The sequence below is a fragment of the Panthera leo genome, chromosome B2, assembly GCF_018350215.1.
Source record: "Panthera leo isolate Ple1 chromosome B2, P.leo_Ple1_pat1.1, whole genome shotgun sequence".
Lineage (NCBI taxonomy): Eukaryota > Metazoa > Chordata > Mammalia > Carnivora > Felidae > Panthera > Panthera leo.
Genome location: NC_056683.1, coordinates 3,878,957 through 3,895,776, shown reverse-complemented (window position 1 = coordinate 3,895,776; position 16,820 = coordinate 3,878,957). Strand labels below are relative to the sequence as shown.

Genomic DNA, 16,820 nt, shown 5'->3' with positions numbered 1-16,820 from the left:
GAGTCCCTACTGAGCCTGGCCTCTGGTGATGCGGGTCAAAGGTCAAGGGGACTTGTGGCTTTTAAAATCTTTTTATTTTGAAATAATTTCAAACTTAGAGAAAGATTGCAAGATAAATACAAAGAATCCTCCTATACCCTTTACCTAGATTCACCAATTGTTAATATCAGGCCACATTTGCTTTGTCTCCATCCAATACATCTAGTTACAGATCTGTGTCTCTCTCTCTATATATATAATTGCATGGCGATGAGTTCTTAAAGGGTACAGGCTAGGTGTTTTGTAGATGGGTTGAACTTTTAAACCTCACTGCCAAGTGCCCTTGGGGTCCAAAGATGTCTTGGCAACAGAGTTGAAAACAGGTGGAAGGTCCTAGAACCGGAGAAATGGATGAGCAAGCCAGGCGTATTCATTTTCCACCTTCCCCAGCACCTCGGCTCAGTGGTGGTTGTGAATTTTCCCCCCATATAAACATCCCGTAAAGGAAAGATGCAGAGAGAGGGGAGGAAAGAGGTATGAGTTCTGCCAGATGTGCCTCACTCTGTCGGTCTCAGATTTATTTGAGGCCAGTCTTCCTCATGGACTCCATGCTCTTGGTCCTGGGACTTCACTGCATTCACATATTATGGAATATTTTTAATGACTCTTGACCTTTTCACATGCAGTGTTTCTGTAATTTCTGGCCCCCTCCTTCCCATGGTGAACTTTCACTTCTCCTTCAGACTGTGGCTCAGAGGTTATCAACTCTGCAGAAGGATCCAGATCCTGCCCAAACCTGCATGCTTCGTCGTTTCTTCTCTTGGCTTCAACGCTTTTTATTACCTTGTTATAGCGTGTTGGATATAATTTTTTTTTACATATTTTAGCTTTCTGGAAACGTTTATAGGAAATAAATGATCTCTAATATAAGTGATATATCCCCAGGGTCCAGGCTGCTGTCTGCCACAGACAAGCTGTTCAATAAATGTTTATTGTGTGAAGAAATAAATGCACTAAAAGTGACTGGATACAATTGTCATTGTTAGCCATTTAAAAATCATCCATAAGAACCAGATTAAATTTACAGTTGGTTTTTAATATTGATCAAAGGAGTAGTTCTGCTTTCTTAAAGGCAAAACCATATGGACCTAAGACACCAAAAACGCAAGACTGCCATCTACTGATCAACATGTAAGCAAAGACACACTGAGATGCAGTGGAAAATACATGTTAGTTTCAATAATGGCTCCTTACGTAGGTTACAGGAAATGGGAAGGAAAGATGGAAACAAAATTAAGAGATGTTGCTATGATATTTTCCTGGAAAATATTTTCTTCTAATAATTCATGCAAAATATAATGATAATTTTATTTTTTTGTAATCATAATCTTTTTTATGTTTATTCATTTTTGAAAGACAGAGACAGAGCACAAGCAGGGGTGGGGTGGAGAGTGGCGGGAGAGGGGGACACAGAATCTGAAGCGGGCTCCAGGCTCTGAGCTGTCAGCACAGAGCCCGACTCAGGGCCCAAACTCACGAACCGTGAGATCATGACCTGAGCCGAAGTCGGATACTCAACCGACTGAGCCACCCAGGTGCCCCTCTGGCACCCATCTTTTTGTCCCATCTGGTTTTGTTCCCTTTCCTCATTTTTACTTTCTATCGGACAACTTGAATATTTTTTATGATTCTGTTTTATTTCTTTTTGTGGCTTGTTAACCATAATTCTTTGTTTTGTTATTTTAGTGGTTGCTTTAGAGTGTAGAGTGTACATCATTAAATCACAGGTCGTCTTTTTTAAAAATATTTTTACTGTTTATTTATTTATTTTGAGAGAGAGAGGGAGAGAGAGAAAGAGAGAGAAAGAGCTCATGCGGGTAAGAGCAGGAGAGGGGCAGAGAGAGACAGAATCCCAAGCAGGCTCTGCACCATCAGCACAGTGCCCAACACGGGGCTTGAATTCATAAACTTGAGGATCATGATCTGAGCTCAAATCGAGTTGGATGTTTAACCGACTGAGCCCCCTGGGGCGCTCCAATCACAGTTTATCTTATAGAATAAGAACGTTAAATAGTATATTTGCATTACCCTTGCCCTGTTAACCTGCCTGCTACCTTCCACATACGCATACACACACATGCACATATCGCACAGCACACACACACACACACACATCACACAGACACCATGTATCACACACCATCGCATGCCCCATAACACGTGTCACACACGCACGCGTACCACACATGCGTGCATACAGACGTATGGCACACAAGACAGGTCCTGTCAGCGCGTTATTGCTTTGGCCTTGCTGTTATTTGTGTTAGCGGCAGTTTGTTTTCGTTTTGGCATCCTCTGAGAAGACCAGCTTGGGAAGAGCTCTGCCTGGGTCCACAGTCACGTCCACGACGGTGAAAGTCATGGGGATCTGCAAGGACCCGCCATGGGGCCAGGGGTTCAGGACCTCAGCCCTCAGCCCCGTCCGTGTGCCGGTTACTTCGGGGGCAGATACGTCCCGCACTGGGCGCGGGGCCCGCCACCATCAGATGCGCCATCGGGGCACGAAGAGCCACTGGGTGGCAAATGGGCGGGAGTGTCTGTGAAGGGCCCAGAGGACACAGAGAGACTCCCGTCCGGGAAGGGAAGAGAGGAGCCCGTTTCACGGTTTGGGACCCGCGGGGCCGCGGCTGGGCGAGCTCTGTGTCCCCGAGGGCGTCTCCTACTGCGGAGAAGGGCGGCGTCGGAGTCCCGTCCAGGGGCGCGGAGGAGGAAAATGGGACACCGAGCGGGACGGAGACGCAGGGGGCTTGCTTGGCCGACGCCGTGACCCCGAGAGACGCCGCTGCTGTCGCCACCCCTCCCCGCCGCGCCCCTCGCCAGTTACAGAACCGTGCGCGGCCCCAAACCGGCACAAACGTCGGCCCCGAAGGCTGGTGAATCCTAAAGCCGGTGGTGACAAACGTGGACCGATCTGAGTCAGTCTGGGAGCGGACGCTCCGCGGGCTTCCCGAGCTGAGATGCTCCGGTGCTAAGGTCACAAAATAGTTGACGGGCTTATTAATCTGCCCCGCCTTTTTATGGCTGTGACAGAGGTATTCGGTGCTAAGATCCGGGCGATACTCCCCTCCTCCCGGGACCCCCGCGGCCCTCCTCTTGGGACCCCTGCGGTCCTTCTCCTCCTGCTTCCGGGACCCCGCGGACATCCTTCCCCTCCTCCTCCCCCGGGGACCCCGCGCGGCACTCCTCCTCTTTCCCCTCCTCCTCTCCCTCCTCCTCCTCCCGGGACTCCGCGGCCCTCCTCCTCCTCCACTTCCTCCCGAGACCCCGCGGCTCTCCTCCTCCTCCTTCCCCTCCTCCTCCTCTTCCTCCCGGGACCCCGAGTCCCTCCTCCTCCTACCCCCCCCTCCTCCTGGGACCCCGCCGCCCTCTTCCCCCTCTCCCTCCTCCTCCCGGGACTCGGCGGCCCGCTTCCTCCCGGACCTCGCGGGCGCCGCCCCAGACCTCCTTCCGGGACCTCCGGGCCCGCCTCCCACAGCAGTTTCGTTTCAGAGCCCGCGGTCGGCGAAACCGGACGTCGGGAGGCGGCGGCGGCGGCGGCGGCGGCGGCCCGGGCTGGGCGGGCGTCCGCGGCGGGGGAAGCAGGTGGGACAGGGCGTCGGCGCGGGGGCCTGGGATGCGCGCGCGCGTGTGAGTGTGAACGAGCGTGCGAGTGAGCGTGGGGCGGGGGGGGGGCGCGTGCTGCCGACGCATCGCGCGAACCCTGCACACGGTCGGCACCGCTTTCCGGCTCCCGCCCGTGGTCTCCCGGGTCGGCGGGCGGTGGCGTCGGGGGAGGGGGGGGCGGGGGGCGGGCCCGGGGAGGGGAGCGCCTTCCCCCGTGCGGGCGGGCCCCGCGTGTGCCGGCGGAGAGCACCCCATCCCCACCCCTGCCGGGGCGCCGAGGTCCCCAGAGGAATTCCTCGGTGACTACGAGAGACGGTCCCGGCACCTTGAGCGGCACCCCCGTTTTCGGTTGTGTTACTGTCAAAGGAAAGGCCGCTCTCGGGGCGTCCCCGCCGCTCTGCCCCCCGCAGACGCGCGGAAGCGGGCAGTGGGGCACGGAGCGAGGTCCCCAGCCGCGCCGCGGTGGGCGCGGGGTCGCCCCCTCTGCTCCTGGTCACGCCTCCCCGTCCGGTGTCCTCCTCCCCCCCACCCCCTGTCTGCTTCCCGCCTCCCCCTACACCCGGCTTCTGCGGAGCCCCTGCGCTCCGGTCACCCCGAGACGCAGGCCCCGGCCTGGAGAAGACACAGCCCGCTCCCTAATTCTGCAGGAGCTCTGCCCCCCACGACAACCCCTCTCCCAGCTCCTTCTAGTTCTTTTCCCTCAGGCTGAGAGGACTCCGGAAAGGACACATCGGTTCTTCTCCTTGTCTTGTTTACTTTCATTATCGGTCCTGGTTGGGGCTCCCTGAGACTCTATTGACCCGCTGTCTTTTGTTCCTTGTGGGACTGAGTGCGGTGGGGTGGGGCGAGGGAGGGGGAGTGGCAGCGGGGTAGGGTAGAGTCACATTGGATGACCTCCATGGAATCCCTCATAGACCACCCAGTTACCTCTGTGTTCCTACCAGTCCCAAAGAAATAGTTCTGGGAATAGTGACTCTGGATGTTTCCTAGAGCAGGAAAGAGTATCACGCTCCCTCCCTGACTCCTCTCTTGCTGCAGGAAACCTTCCTTGTCCTCTGTCAGTGTTTGCTGGAAGGAAACTTTCTGCAGTGACAGAGTGTTGCCTACGCTCTTGTGTAGCCACCAGTCACCGCAGCTGTTAAACGACTGAAATGTGGCTGGCCTGCTTGAGAAGCTGAATTTTTAAGTTTTATTTAATTTTCACACATGTAAATGTAAGCGGCCACACGTGATAGTCACTCCTGTTTGGCACAACATAGCAACATTTGCTTGAAAAATTCTTAATGTTTATTTATTTTAAAAAGAAAATTTTTTAATGTTTATTTTTGAGAGAGAGAGAGAGAGAGAGAGAGAGACAGAGTGCATGCTGGGGAGGGGCAGAGAGAGAGGGAGACACAGAATCGGAAGCAGGCTCCAGGCTCCGAGCTGTCAGCACAGAGCCCGACGCGGGGCTCGAACCCATGAACCCTGAGATCATGACCTGGGCCGAAGTCGTCCGCCCAACCGACTGAGCCACCCAGGCGCCCCTAACGTTTATGTACTTTTGAGAGACAGAGCGCAAGTGGGACAGAGGCAGAGAGAGAGGGAGACGCAGAATCCCAAGCAGGCTCCGGGCCCAGAGCTGTCAGCACAGAGCCCGCCACGAGGCTCGAACCCGTGAACCGTGAGCCGAAGTCGGTTGCTTGACCCACCGAGCCACCCAGGTGCCCCCAACGCGGCTACATTTTACGTATCATCTAAATTCCAATCCGTTTCTTCTCTCGAGAGAGAAGACTCCGAGGCGCGTGGAGGCCAGCGCAGGGCACCGCGCCGAGGCTCGGGCGACGTGTACTTCCATCCCTGTGGATTTTCATCTCTGCCTCTCGATCCGGTATTGGAGCCTGTCGGGCAGAGCCATGGCCTGCCCCATAGTCACCAAGAAGATGAAGGAGGAAGTCACCTGCGCCATCTGCCTGCTCCTGATGGCGGAGCCCGTGAGCATCAGCTGTGGGCACAGCTACTGCAGACAGTGCATCAGCGACTTCCTGAAGAACCTACACCAGGAGGAGCCGTCGCTCAATGTGTTTTCCTGTCCCCACTGCCGGGCTCCGTTTCGGATGGCCAGCGTCCGGCCCAACAAGCACCTGGGAAATCTCATCGAAGCCATCAAGGAGATGGACCAGGAAATGTCGTGTGAGGAACACGGAGAGTTCCTGCACCTGTTCTGCGAAGACGAAGGCCAGCTCATCTGCTGGCGCTGTGAGCGGTCACCGCAGCACAAAGGGCACGACACAGCTGTCATCGAGGACGTGTGCCAAAGCTACAAGGTAAGCGCGTGGACCGGAGGGGCTTTGGCGAGCACCGCTCCCATGCTGCCCCCCGGGCCTGAGGTTTCGAGGCCTGTAACCCGAGAAAATGACCCTGAACTACAGCTGTCATCACGTCATCAGGTCCTGTCTTTCGTGGTGTGAAAAATGGTTTATTGTGGGTCCTCATTGAGTCAAGTCCTGACTGTCCATCTCGACCTCCGGCGGGAAGGCCACCCTCTTGTCCCTCTCCATTCTTGCTGTGAGGTGCTTGTCCGTGCTCCAGAACGCAACGCGCTCGAACCCAGCCCTGCGTGGTTTATTGCCGCACCCCGTGTGTGTCATTTTAGCAACCACAGCGGGCGAGACTGTGATACACTCCGCACACACAGGAAACAAAGATGTGTCCTACACCTTTCGGGTGTCCTACAGTCTAGTAGGGAGGACACATCCGCAAAAGAGATTGCTCGGAGTGACCTGGCTTGGGTGGTGGGGGTGGGCACCGAGTGGGAGCGGCGTCTGACGAGCCTTCTGAGAAGTGACTCCTGAAGGACAGGTGACAATTAACCGTAGACAGAGGCCTGGAGAAAAGAGAGGGCAGGGCGTTCCAGAGAGAGGGGACCGTATGTGCAGAGGCACAGCGGGGCGTGGGATGGAGGGAAAGGCGGGTGATGGGCTGGGAAAGGAGGGTCTGGGCCCGGAACCGCAGCTTCAGCTCAGAGTCTGAATCCTAGCCCAGAGCAGTACTGGTCACTGGGCGGGGGGGGGGGGGGGGGGGGGGGAGGGGGGGGAAGGGGGGGGCTTTTATTTGCAAATCGGAGGATCAGGCTGACTTTGAAAAGGATGTCTGGCCACCGATAAAGTAAAAATAGCAAGGGATAAAATTCAGATTATTCCCATAAGGAGGGGGAAATGGGACAGTTTCAAGCAAGATTTGGGAAGGGGAGCTGAAGGATTTGGAAATGATGGTTCACGGAGGCTGAGGCGGACGGAGAGGTTTGGGGCAGCGCCTGCGTTTCTCACTCCGAAGCAGTAGAGGCAGGCTGGCCTTTGCCACAGGGAGCGAAGGAGGGGCACAGACCTGGCACCTTATTCTCTCTCTGTCCTGCTTAGACTAGAGGAAGATTGTTGTCCCCAGTGTGGTGCTCGTGGTTCCCTCCCCCATGAGGTGGAGGTGGGTTTGGAGTAAGACACTGGGTCCCCCGGGTAGAAAGGGCAATATCGTCTTTTCCTGACAAGCTTCATAGAGCCCTTTCCCGAGAACACTCGAGAATTAACGAGTATACTTACTGGGTTTACAGAAGGCAGAGGCTGACTCTTGTAGCATTAGCCACAGCTAGCAATTTGGGGCAGCTTAAAATTGTTTTCCATGAAAATGTGAGAAACTATTTTGAAAAAGAGCCCAAAAGCTTGATATCGATACTAAATCATTTCAGACTGGCTTCGTGGATTATCACTCTTCAAAAGATACCAGCACTACCCTCCTCCATTAGCTGTCTCCATGAACTTGAGCTGGCGTCCTGGTCTTTCCTTCCCGACTCAGCACAGCACACACAAAGTTCCCTGTGCGTCAGACATTCTGGCATTGGTTGTGTTTGGTTCAGCACATTCTTTTATGAAATCTACCTTGAAAAATTTGTTTAATGTTTATTTATTTTTGAGACAGACAGAGACAGAATGCGAGTGGGGCAGGGGCAGAGAGAGAGGGAGACACAGAATCCGAAGCGGGCTCCAGGCTCTGAGCCGTCAACACAGAGCCCGGCGCGGGGCTCGAACTCACGAACCGTGAGATCATGACCTGAGCGGAAGTCGGGCGCCCAACCGACTGAGCCACCCAGGCGCCCCAGTATCCAGTGTTATTCTAATAGTCTGGGAGGCCTGGGGTTCCTCTTACGTGCCTAAAGAAGAGTTGTCACATTAAATAGACTTTATTCACCCCATTTTCCCTTCAGGAAAGGCTCCAGAATGCCCAGACGAACTTGAAGCAGCTGGAAGAGGAGTGTACGAAACAGAAGGTGCTCGCAAGAAAGCAAATAAGCGAATGGAATGTAAGAATTTGGGTTCATTGATCTCAAGCTATTTTCTACCCTAGAGCAAAGGCGCGGCAGGTGATGGGTAAAACAGGATGACCATTTATTTTCCCTAAACCAGACCAAATAAAACCCGATAAAACCCAGAGAAGAAACCATTACATGCTTCGATGCCCGTGGTGGTCTACATCTGTGAGAATTTATCTCCAATCCCTTCAACTTTCCAATAGTCATGGGCTGGAATGCCTGTGTAGGTGAGAGCCCTCCTTGCCTACGTTTCAAATTTGAAACACCTCACGGTACCTTCCTGGTTTGAAGGCCTCAACTTGATTACGCTGAAACGTTGACCACAGAGCAGAGTGCGTTCGCTCATAGGTTCAGAGGCCAGTCTTTGTGAACACCGAGAAGACAGTCACTCCGGGTTGACCTCCTTGGCTGACTGGCTGCCCATGATCAGAGATGCATTCCTGTATGGAAATATTGATGTAATCCATCAACACACGGCCGAACCCCTCAGGCTGGCCGACCGCTTTGCCTCTCTTGGGGGTCTCTTCCGATCTCTGCCCTGCTCCTTTGGGTGCAGATGCTAAACCCGCAGAGGACGCTCTCCCTTCCCTCATTTCTGGGATCTTGGGCCGCGGGGAGGATCTTGATTATAACTAATACGTACAGTGGGGCACCTGGGCGGGGCAGTCGGTTAAGCGTCGGTCTCGTGATTTCAGCTCAGCTCCCGGTTTCACGGTCGTGAGATCGAGCCCTGCGTTGGGCTCCGCACTGGTGCATGGAGTCTGCTTGAGATTCTCTCTCTCTCTCTCTCTCTCTCTCTCCCTCCCTCCCTCCCTCCCTCTGCCCCTCCCCTGCTTGTGCATTCTGTCTCAAGAAGAAAAAAACAAACCAAAAAACACTAATATATACGGAAAACCCACCCAGGACACTTTTAGCACGACATCTCAGTCATGCAAACACTGCTTGAATTGGGAAAGCACTGGTGGAAACTACAGTTCTGTATCTCCCAAAATGAAAGCCTGGTCCCACAAGATGTGTCATCTGGCTTCTGTCAGTCTACACATAACTATGATAAAATCCTTCCACCCCGACCTCCCCCTGCTGGTAGCACTGACCTTCCCTGCTGGCCTGTTGTCTCAGAGTCCCGTCTCCACGATGTTCATCGTGAGCTTTTGCTTCGGGCCATTCCCTCAGGCCCAGAAATACCTCTTTACATCCCAAATAAAAACTGGGGTTTCCCCCCCCCCCCCCCGTAAACCTTTAAAGCGTTTGGCTTCAGCCCTAGTTCCATGATCAAATTATCTGGCGCTCCCGCCCCTCCTTCCTCCTGCATTTGGCCGAAGAAGGGAATCAATCGGGTGACTGTATAGAATTGTGACAACTCTCCCACATCTGAGAACAGCCTACAGCGGAAATTTGTGACAGTCATCCAGCTCCAGTGACTCCTGGGAAAAGGATGTCACAGTAGCTGTGAAAACTTTTCTTCCGCGTGTATGTTAAAGTATACGTAACACAGAATTTACTGTTTTAATCCTTCGCAAGTGTACAATTCCATGGCACTAACTTTTTCTCGTTATTGTGCAACCATCACCACCACCTATCGGTGGGAACCACTGGTGGGAACCCCTCTCCGGAACCTTTTCATCAGCCCAAACTGAAACCCCGTGCCCACTAAACGCTCAACTCCCCATTCCTTTCTCCTCTCAGCTCTTGGTAACCACTCTCCCACTTTCCGTCTCTATGAATTTGACGAGTCTATGTGCCTCATGTGAGTGGAATCCTACAACATTTGTCCTTTTGTGTCTGGCTTATGTCGCTTAGCATCACGCCTTTCAGGTTCACCCGTGTCGTAGCGTGTGTCCGAATTTCGTTCCTCGTCGAGGCTCGGTAGCGTTCCGTTGCCTATCTGCCACGTTTCATCACTTCACCCGCTGACGGGCATTGGGCTTGTTTCCGCCTTCTGAGCTTACTTTCTTGACTCTAGGAGAAGATAGAGAGTCAGAAACAAAAAATCCAGTCTGACTTCAAGAATCTTCAGAGCTTTTTGCATGAAGAGGAGAAGTCTTACCTGTGGAGACTGGAGAAAGAAAACAAGCAGACTCTACAGAGACTGATGGATAACGAGGCCACTCTGAAACAGAAGAGCCAAGAACTCAAGAGTCACATCCTGGAACTAGAGAAGAGATGTCAGAGCTCAGCCCAGAAGTTGCTGCAGGTGGGGCCATGCGCTTGTGGGAAGGCACCCTCGACCTGTTAAGAGAAGAAGGGTGGGGCACCTGGGGGGCTCAGTCGGTTGAGCGTCCGACTTCGGCTCAGGTCACGATCTCACAGTTCGTGGGTTCGAGCCCCGTGTCGGGCTCCGTGCTGACCGCTCAGAGCCCGGAGCCTGCTTCGGGTTCTGTGTCTCCTTCTCTGTCTGCCCCTCCCCCGCTCACGCTTTGTCTCACTCTGTTTCTCAAAAGTAAGTTAATGTAAAAAAAAATTAAAAAAAAAAAAAGAAGAAGGGTGAGGGAGCGTGGGAAGATTGGCAAGTTGCCTGTCTCACTCAAAAGTGGCACATCGATGAGGGGAATTTAAAGGAATGTTTAGATACACCTCGGTATCTACAGGGTGGCCTTCACTAGTCTCTAGGGTACCTTTATGCGAATCAGAAAACTAGACCCCCACTGGGTGGACGTGGTGGGGTCCTTGGCCGAACAGGATCATGGGGTAACTTTTGCCACTATCCGCCTCTGTCCCATGTGCACAGAACCCTGACTGTCAAACTGCCTCCTGAAACGCTCCGCCGGGAGACTGGCGGATGTTCAAGTGGGGCAGCCAGCGAGAGTGACAGTTTTCCCTGATTTGTTCATAGAGCCCCCCACGGCCCTTATGGGGCCTTCTTTCAGCTGAATGAAAGACCCAGCCCAGTGAGGTCAACTATGCCAGGAACTGTTCGTTCCAGTTTCCGCTAATGGAACTAGAGGTTCTCCCGCTGTAAGTGGGAGACTGTACGTGACCTGCCGTATCACTGTGTGATAACTGCCCCCACCGTCTTCGTGGCCCATTTGCAGGGGGCTGTGCGTGGATTCGCCGCGAAGGACCCTCTGTGGCCGCCGGTCTTTAATATGGGCTCGCTCTGAAAGAAATGAGGTCGAGGCAAGAAGGAAGTCTTGCCAGCGGGCATGTGGGCAAAGCTTCTGGCCTCTTGCGTCAGCATCCCACGGGCTGTGACTGCAGACCCCACAGCTTTCCACAGATCTCAGCAAGGCAGAGAACAGACTCAGAGGCTGACGAACGTCCTGTCATGCCGAACATCGCAGGAGGCTGGGGTGGGGATGATTCTATCTAGTGTCCGTCAATATCTGAGGCTGGGGTCACTCTCTTTGCTTCTTTGGAAGGAGCATTTCCGGAGAGCAGCCCGTGTGCCAGTCCTCACGAAATACTCAGGTTCTCACACTCCCTTTTTGTCTTTGTTTCTCCGTAGGATGTGAAAGAGACTTTGCGCAGGTAAGTCCTATATGAATGCGGGAGGGGAGGGCCTGGGTAGATCGAGCTGAATGGAATGTGTCACTGAAGAGACCCTTGGCCTCTCCTTGTTCTAGGAGTTCGGCTGTGAAGCTGGAAACACCAGAGGCCCATTCTTTGGAAGTTCATACTGTGTGCAGTGTTTCTGAGCTTTATTTTGATATGAAGAAAATGTTAAGGAGCTATCAAGGTATGTGAAGAATCCCGAAATGCTATGGGTGGAAGGGACCTGAGGTGGTGATCACATTCGCCACCTGTCCCCGGGCAGGCTCCTAGCCAGAGAGGTCATTTAGTGACGTTTAGTGGTACTTCAGCGGAGACATAGCATATTGGTTATGTGTACAGACCCTTCAGATTCCTGCTCTCCCGTATATTAGCTGAGTCATCCCAGGCAAACAACTTCCTCGGTTTCCCCAGCTGAAAAACGAGGATGGGAAGAATTTCCACTTCCTTGGGTTGTTCATGAACCGTAAATATGTCCACGTGTGTAACGTGCTTAGCGCAGTGCCTGGGACATAGTGTGTGTGGTTAATATTTTACTCAACTCTCAGAACGATGTAAGAAAGATAAGTAAGTATTACGGACTTTGGCTCAAATGACTTTAGGACCGTGGCCCGGATAACACAGACGGTAAGTGCTAGAACCATGATGGAAACCAAATTTTACCAAATCCAAAGCCAGAGCTTTTTGCTCTGTTGTTTCTCTCCCTCAGTGCTTTCTGTGTTTCCACTACTCTTATTTATAATTACAAAATTTAAAAAGCTCTGAAAACTGAAAGTGTTTTAAAACTTGTTTGGCCACAAAATCGGAGCTAACCTAAAATGATTTGGCGGCTGTATAATCGCTACCGGTAAACAAATGTAGCAGCTTAAAACACCACACGCATATTATCTCACAGTTTTCGTTGGTCACAAAGCTGGGCACAGCTTAGTTGGTCTTTTGGTTAGGATCTCACAAGGCTGCAAATGAAGGTGTTGGCCAGGCTGGGTTCTCATGGAGACCAGCTAGACTGGGGAAGAATCCCCATCTAAGCTCACTCAGGTTGTTGGCAGAATTCATTGTTTTACGATCGTAGGGCTTAGGGCCCTGGCTTTTTGGGAGCTGTTGGCTAGAGACTGCCCTCGGCTTCTAGAAGACACCCCTCAACCTCTTGCACATGGGCCTCTTAACATGGCCGATTTTCTTAGTAGCATAGAGTTTATCATTAATTCTCCCAATTTTTAAATTTCTGTATTCATTCCAATTTTGCCTTCTCTCTTATTTTCTCTTTTGATAAGTCTTTTTAGAGGTATGCTTGTTGTATTAGTCTTTTCATGAAAGCTACTTTTGGCTTTTCCTTCTCCATCGCATTATTTTCATTTCATTGGTTTGTTGTTTATTTGCCTTTTTTTTTTTAAATATTTTTTTAACGTTTATTTATTTTTGAGACAGAGAGAGACAAAGCATGAACGGGGGAGGGGCAGAGAGAGAGGGAGACACAGAATCAGAAGCAGGCTCCAGGCTCTGAGCCATCAGCCCAGAGCCCGACGCGGGGCTCGAACCCACGGACCGCGAGATCGTGACCTGAGCCGAAGTCGGACGCTTGACCGACTGAGCCACCCAGGCGCCCCTGTTTATTAGCCTTTTTTAAAAAGAAATTCTTTTTGGGTTTCTCTGTTCTTTTTCTAATTTAAGTTGGATAGTTAGCTTCTTAATTTCCAGCTTTTTTCTTTTTCTAAAATAACACTTAAAGGCTATAAAATTTTCCTGAAAATTCCACCTTAACTCCACCGTATAATTTTTTATATGTAGCATTCTATTATTGTTCAAGTCCAAATGTCATCATATTATGATTTAGCAACATTTACATTTCCTATTATTTAGAATATTTTTTTAACTTAAAATTTAAAAAAATTTTTTTAACATTTTAAATTTATTTTTGCGAGACAGAGCGTGAGCAGGGGAGGGGCAGAGAGAGAGGGAGACACAGAATCCGAAGGAGGCTCCAGGCTCTAAGCTGTCAGCACAGAGCCTGATGCGGGGCTCAAACCCACAGACCACGAAATCATGACCTGAGCCGAAGTCAGACACTTAATCGGCTGAGCCACCCAGGTGCCCCAAGAATATTTTTTTTAATGTTTATTGGTTTTGAGAGTGAGAGAGAGCACGGGGAAGGGGCAGAGAGAGGGGGAAAGAGGGGAGAATTGCAAGCAGGCTCCACGCTGTCAGCACAGAGCACGACCCGGTGCTCGAACTCAAGAACGGTGAGGTCGTGACCTGAGCTGAGATCAAGAGTAGGATGCTTCACCGACTGAGCCACCCAGACGCCCCTAGAATGTTTTTTATTATCTTTATGTTACTGATTTCTAACCTGATTGTACTGAGGTCAGAGAATATGGTCTGTGCAATATAGATTCACTGGAATGTGTTCAGACTTACTTTCTGACTAGTCTTTACTCCGTACATCTTCTGTCTATACCTGAGAAAAGTGCATAGTCTCCGTTTATTAATTGCCGAGCTTTACATATATTTATTAGGCTGGGCTTGTTGGGTTGTTCAGATCTTTCATATCTTCCCTTTTTTTGCCTGCCTGATCCATCAGTTATAGAAAAAAGAGTGTTAAAATACCGCGTGATGATTGTAGACTTGTCTGTTTCTCCTTGCAATTCTGTAATTTTTGCTGTCCTGGTTAGTCCTGGTCCTTGACTTCTCTGAGTGACTAAGACGGTGATGATGCAGATGATAGTGTTTCCATTACTAACCACTTATTGGGCACTTACCCATATTCCAGGAACTTTACCGAGCATTAAGCGTACGTAAACTCATTCAGTTCCCCCACAATTCTTTGTGACAGAGATGACAATTTCTCGTTCATAATGTAACAAAATTGAGCCCCGGAGCATCACTTGCCTAAGCTCTCGCCACTGGGAAGAGAGGTGCTTGGGTTCCAGCACAGGCTGCTTTAACTTAAATTAAACTGTGCTCTCACAACAAAAAATGTGCCTTTCTTTCTTTCTCTCTTTTTCTTTCTCTCTCTCCTTCCTTCCTCCATTCCTTCCTTCCTTCCTTCCTCCCATTTTTCTTCCTTCCTCTCTTCCTCCCTCCCTCCCTCCCTCCCTCCCTCCTTTCCTGCCTTCCTTCCTTCTTTAATGACTTACTTACTTAGTTACCTTTTTTTTTTTTTTTCAGTCAACGTGACTCTGGATCCAGACACAGCCCATCATGAGCTAATTCTGTCTGAAGATCGGAGACAAGTGACTCGTGGATGCTTCCAGGAGAATCTAGGCAATTCCTCTAGGAGATTCACTGTCTTACCCAGTATCCTGGGCTGTGAAGGCTTCACCTCAGGAAGACAGTACTTTGAAGTAGATGTAGGAGAAGGAACTGGCTGGGATTTAGGAGTTTGTTTGGAAAACGTGCATAGGGACATTGGCGTGATACAGTGCCCTCAGTCTGGATTCTGGGCCATCAGACTATGTGTAAAGAAAGGCTACGTAGCGCTCACCTCTCCCCTAACCTCTCTTTATCTGAGGGAGCAGCCCCTGGTTGTGGGGGTTTTTCTGGACTGCGATGTCGGGGTTGTATCCTTTTACAACATGACCGCTGGCTCCCACATCTTTACCTTCCCGAGGGCCTCCTTCTCTGATACTCTCCGGCCCTATTTCCGGGTTTATCAACATTCTCCTTTGTTCCTGCCTCCCCCAGACAAGTAAGGAAAGTAGCACAACCTTCTGGTTTAGCTAACGTAGAAAATATCATGGAAATCCCTTGAGGGCAGAAATTTGGTCTGTTCTTTTCACCGCTGTTGCACTTAGAACTCTGCTGCACTTGTGGCTACTTAATAAACCTGCTTTGAATGAATGGAAGGAAACTGCAGAAATCCACAGATGGTCAGCCTGAGCTCGAGGAAAGCAAGAGAACAGCAATGATCACGCATTGTCTTCTGCAGCCCCTCCGTGGGTTCAGAGCCTGGATTGACAGGAGTCTCTGGGTGACCCACAGGGTGACCCAGGGCTCGGGGGGGTCTGCGTTCTCCCGGTTTGTCGGATGCCGTAGGAACTCATGGGTGGGGAGTGAGGGAAAGCTGCAGTTGTGTCTGCCAGCTGCAAGAAAGAGCAGGAAAATCAAAATAGCAGTGACGCTTTGAACCGCTGACCTCGGATTAATCATCTGAGCCCTAGGCCCGGATGATGGGGCGAGTGCGGATGCCCACCAGGCCTAGCGAGCTCTGTCTGGGCAATAACAAGCGAAGTGTGAAAAGAAGAATGAAACGTGGTCTACGACGAGATGTTCCGAATGGAAAGGAGAGAAAGAATAAAAACGAATTTTCTTGGGGGACTCGGTGCACCACCTAGAAAGCCGTCTTCCTTCGTCTTATCCCTTCTCTAAAAGTCAATGGTTCCTTTGTTAAGATGCTGCAAGCCCCAGTGCCAGTCACACCTTTGAGTTCTTCGTCTCCGAGTGCTCCCATGTGTCTAGGGAAAACTCCATTTCTCCTCTACCCTCCCACCCCTACCTACCGTGGCTGGGTAGTTCACTTCTCACGACAGGTGCAATGTCCTACTGTTCATTTCAATTCTGACCAGTAACGAAAGTTCAAGCAGACCCCACCGGTTGAGGGCTCCGTCCCGCAAGACTGTCCCCAGCCTCGGAGCCTGCTTGGGATTTTCTCTGTCCCTCTCTCTCTCTGCCCTCCCCTGCTCACACTGTCTCTGTCTCTCTCAAAATAAATAAATAAACTTTAAAAAAAAAAAAAAAAGATACATAGGATGGGGTCCAAAAACGTTCCTAGTACAGGAGCTTCTGTCCTTAGTGGGGTTGGGGGTATGTCACCCAACACGTGGACATGTTCATAACCCAGAAGCTTCTCCAAACCCTGTACCTTCGGGATTTTTATGGAGGTTCCATCACAAAGGCACGATCAGCTGTTACCCGATTACCAGTCCCCCCTCCCTTCCTTTCCAGAGGGTGGGGCGGAGGGGGGGTAGGTGGGATGACGCTGGAAGTTCTAAACCATGGCTTGGTCTTTCTGGTGACCTGCCCCCCGTCCTGGAGCTATCCAGCAGCCACCCAAAGCTGCTTCGTTAGAACAAGAGACGCTCCTATCACTCAGCAAGTTCCAAAGGATTTAGGAGCCGTGTGCCAGGAACTGGGGGCAGTGACCAATACATATATTTTCTATGATCTCACGACACGTTAATAACTTCTCTTTGTGTCCTGTCTTTTCTTAGTCTAATTTACGGGACCCTAGTTGGAGAACGTAAGATAGGAAGAGGGAAGAGATCCCCCTCCCCCCAAGGAACCCCAGTCGTATGTGTTCTCTGGCCCCATCGTCTGAGTGCATGGACCTAACTTCTGGAGCCTCAGACCC

General features: G+C 51.3%; 2 protein-coding genes across 3 annotated transcripts; one reads left to right on the top strand and one right to left on the bottom strand.

Moving 5' to 3' along the window:
* Nucleotides 1-2,163: 2,163 nt before the first annotated feature.
* On the bottom strand, nucleotides 2,164-3,729 carry LOC122219299. The gene is made up of 3 exons (XM_042937476.1): nucleotides 3,713-3,729; nucleotides 3,481-3,647; nucleotides 2,164-3,007 (listed from the first exon to the last, which is right to left on the bottom strand). The coding sequence occupies exons 1-3, from the start codon at nucleotides 3,727-3,729 to the stop codon at nucleotides 2,445-2,447; spliced, it is 747 nt and encodes a 248-aa protein (XP_042793410.1). The 3' UTR covers nucleotides 2,164-2,444.
* Nucleotides 3,590-16,162, top strand: TRIM38 (tripartite motif containing 38). Of its 2 annotated transcripts, none has more exons than XM_042937712.1 (7): nucleotides 3,590-3,621; nucleotides 5,410-5,948; nucleotides 7,880-7,975; nucleotides 9,948-10,178; nucleotides 11,430-11,452; nucleotides 11,548-11,660; nucleotides 14,639-16,162. In XM_042937712.1, exons 2-7 carry the CDS (start codon nucleotides 5,538-5,540, stop codon nucleotides 15,160-15,162), a joined length of 1,398 nt encoding a protein of 465 aa, XP_042793646.1. In that variant the 5' UTR covers nucleotides 3,590-3,621; nucleotides 5,410-5,537; the 3' UTR covers nucleotides 15,163-16,162. The 2 variants fall into 2 exon arrangements, with proteins under 2 accessions (XP_042793646.1, XP_042793647.1); XM_042937713.1 differs by lacking the exon at nucleotides 3,590-3,621 and adding an exon at nucleotides 3,649-3,666.
* Nucleotides 16,163-16,820: the final 658 nt, after the last annotated feature.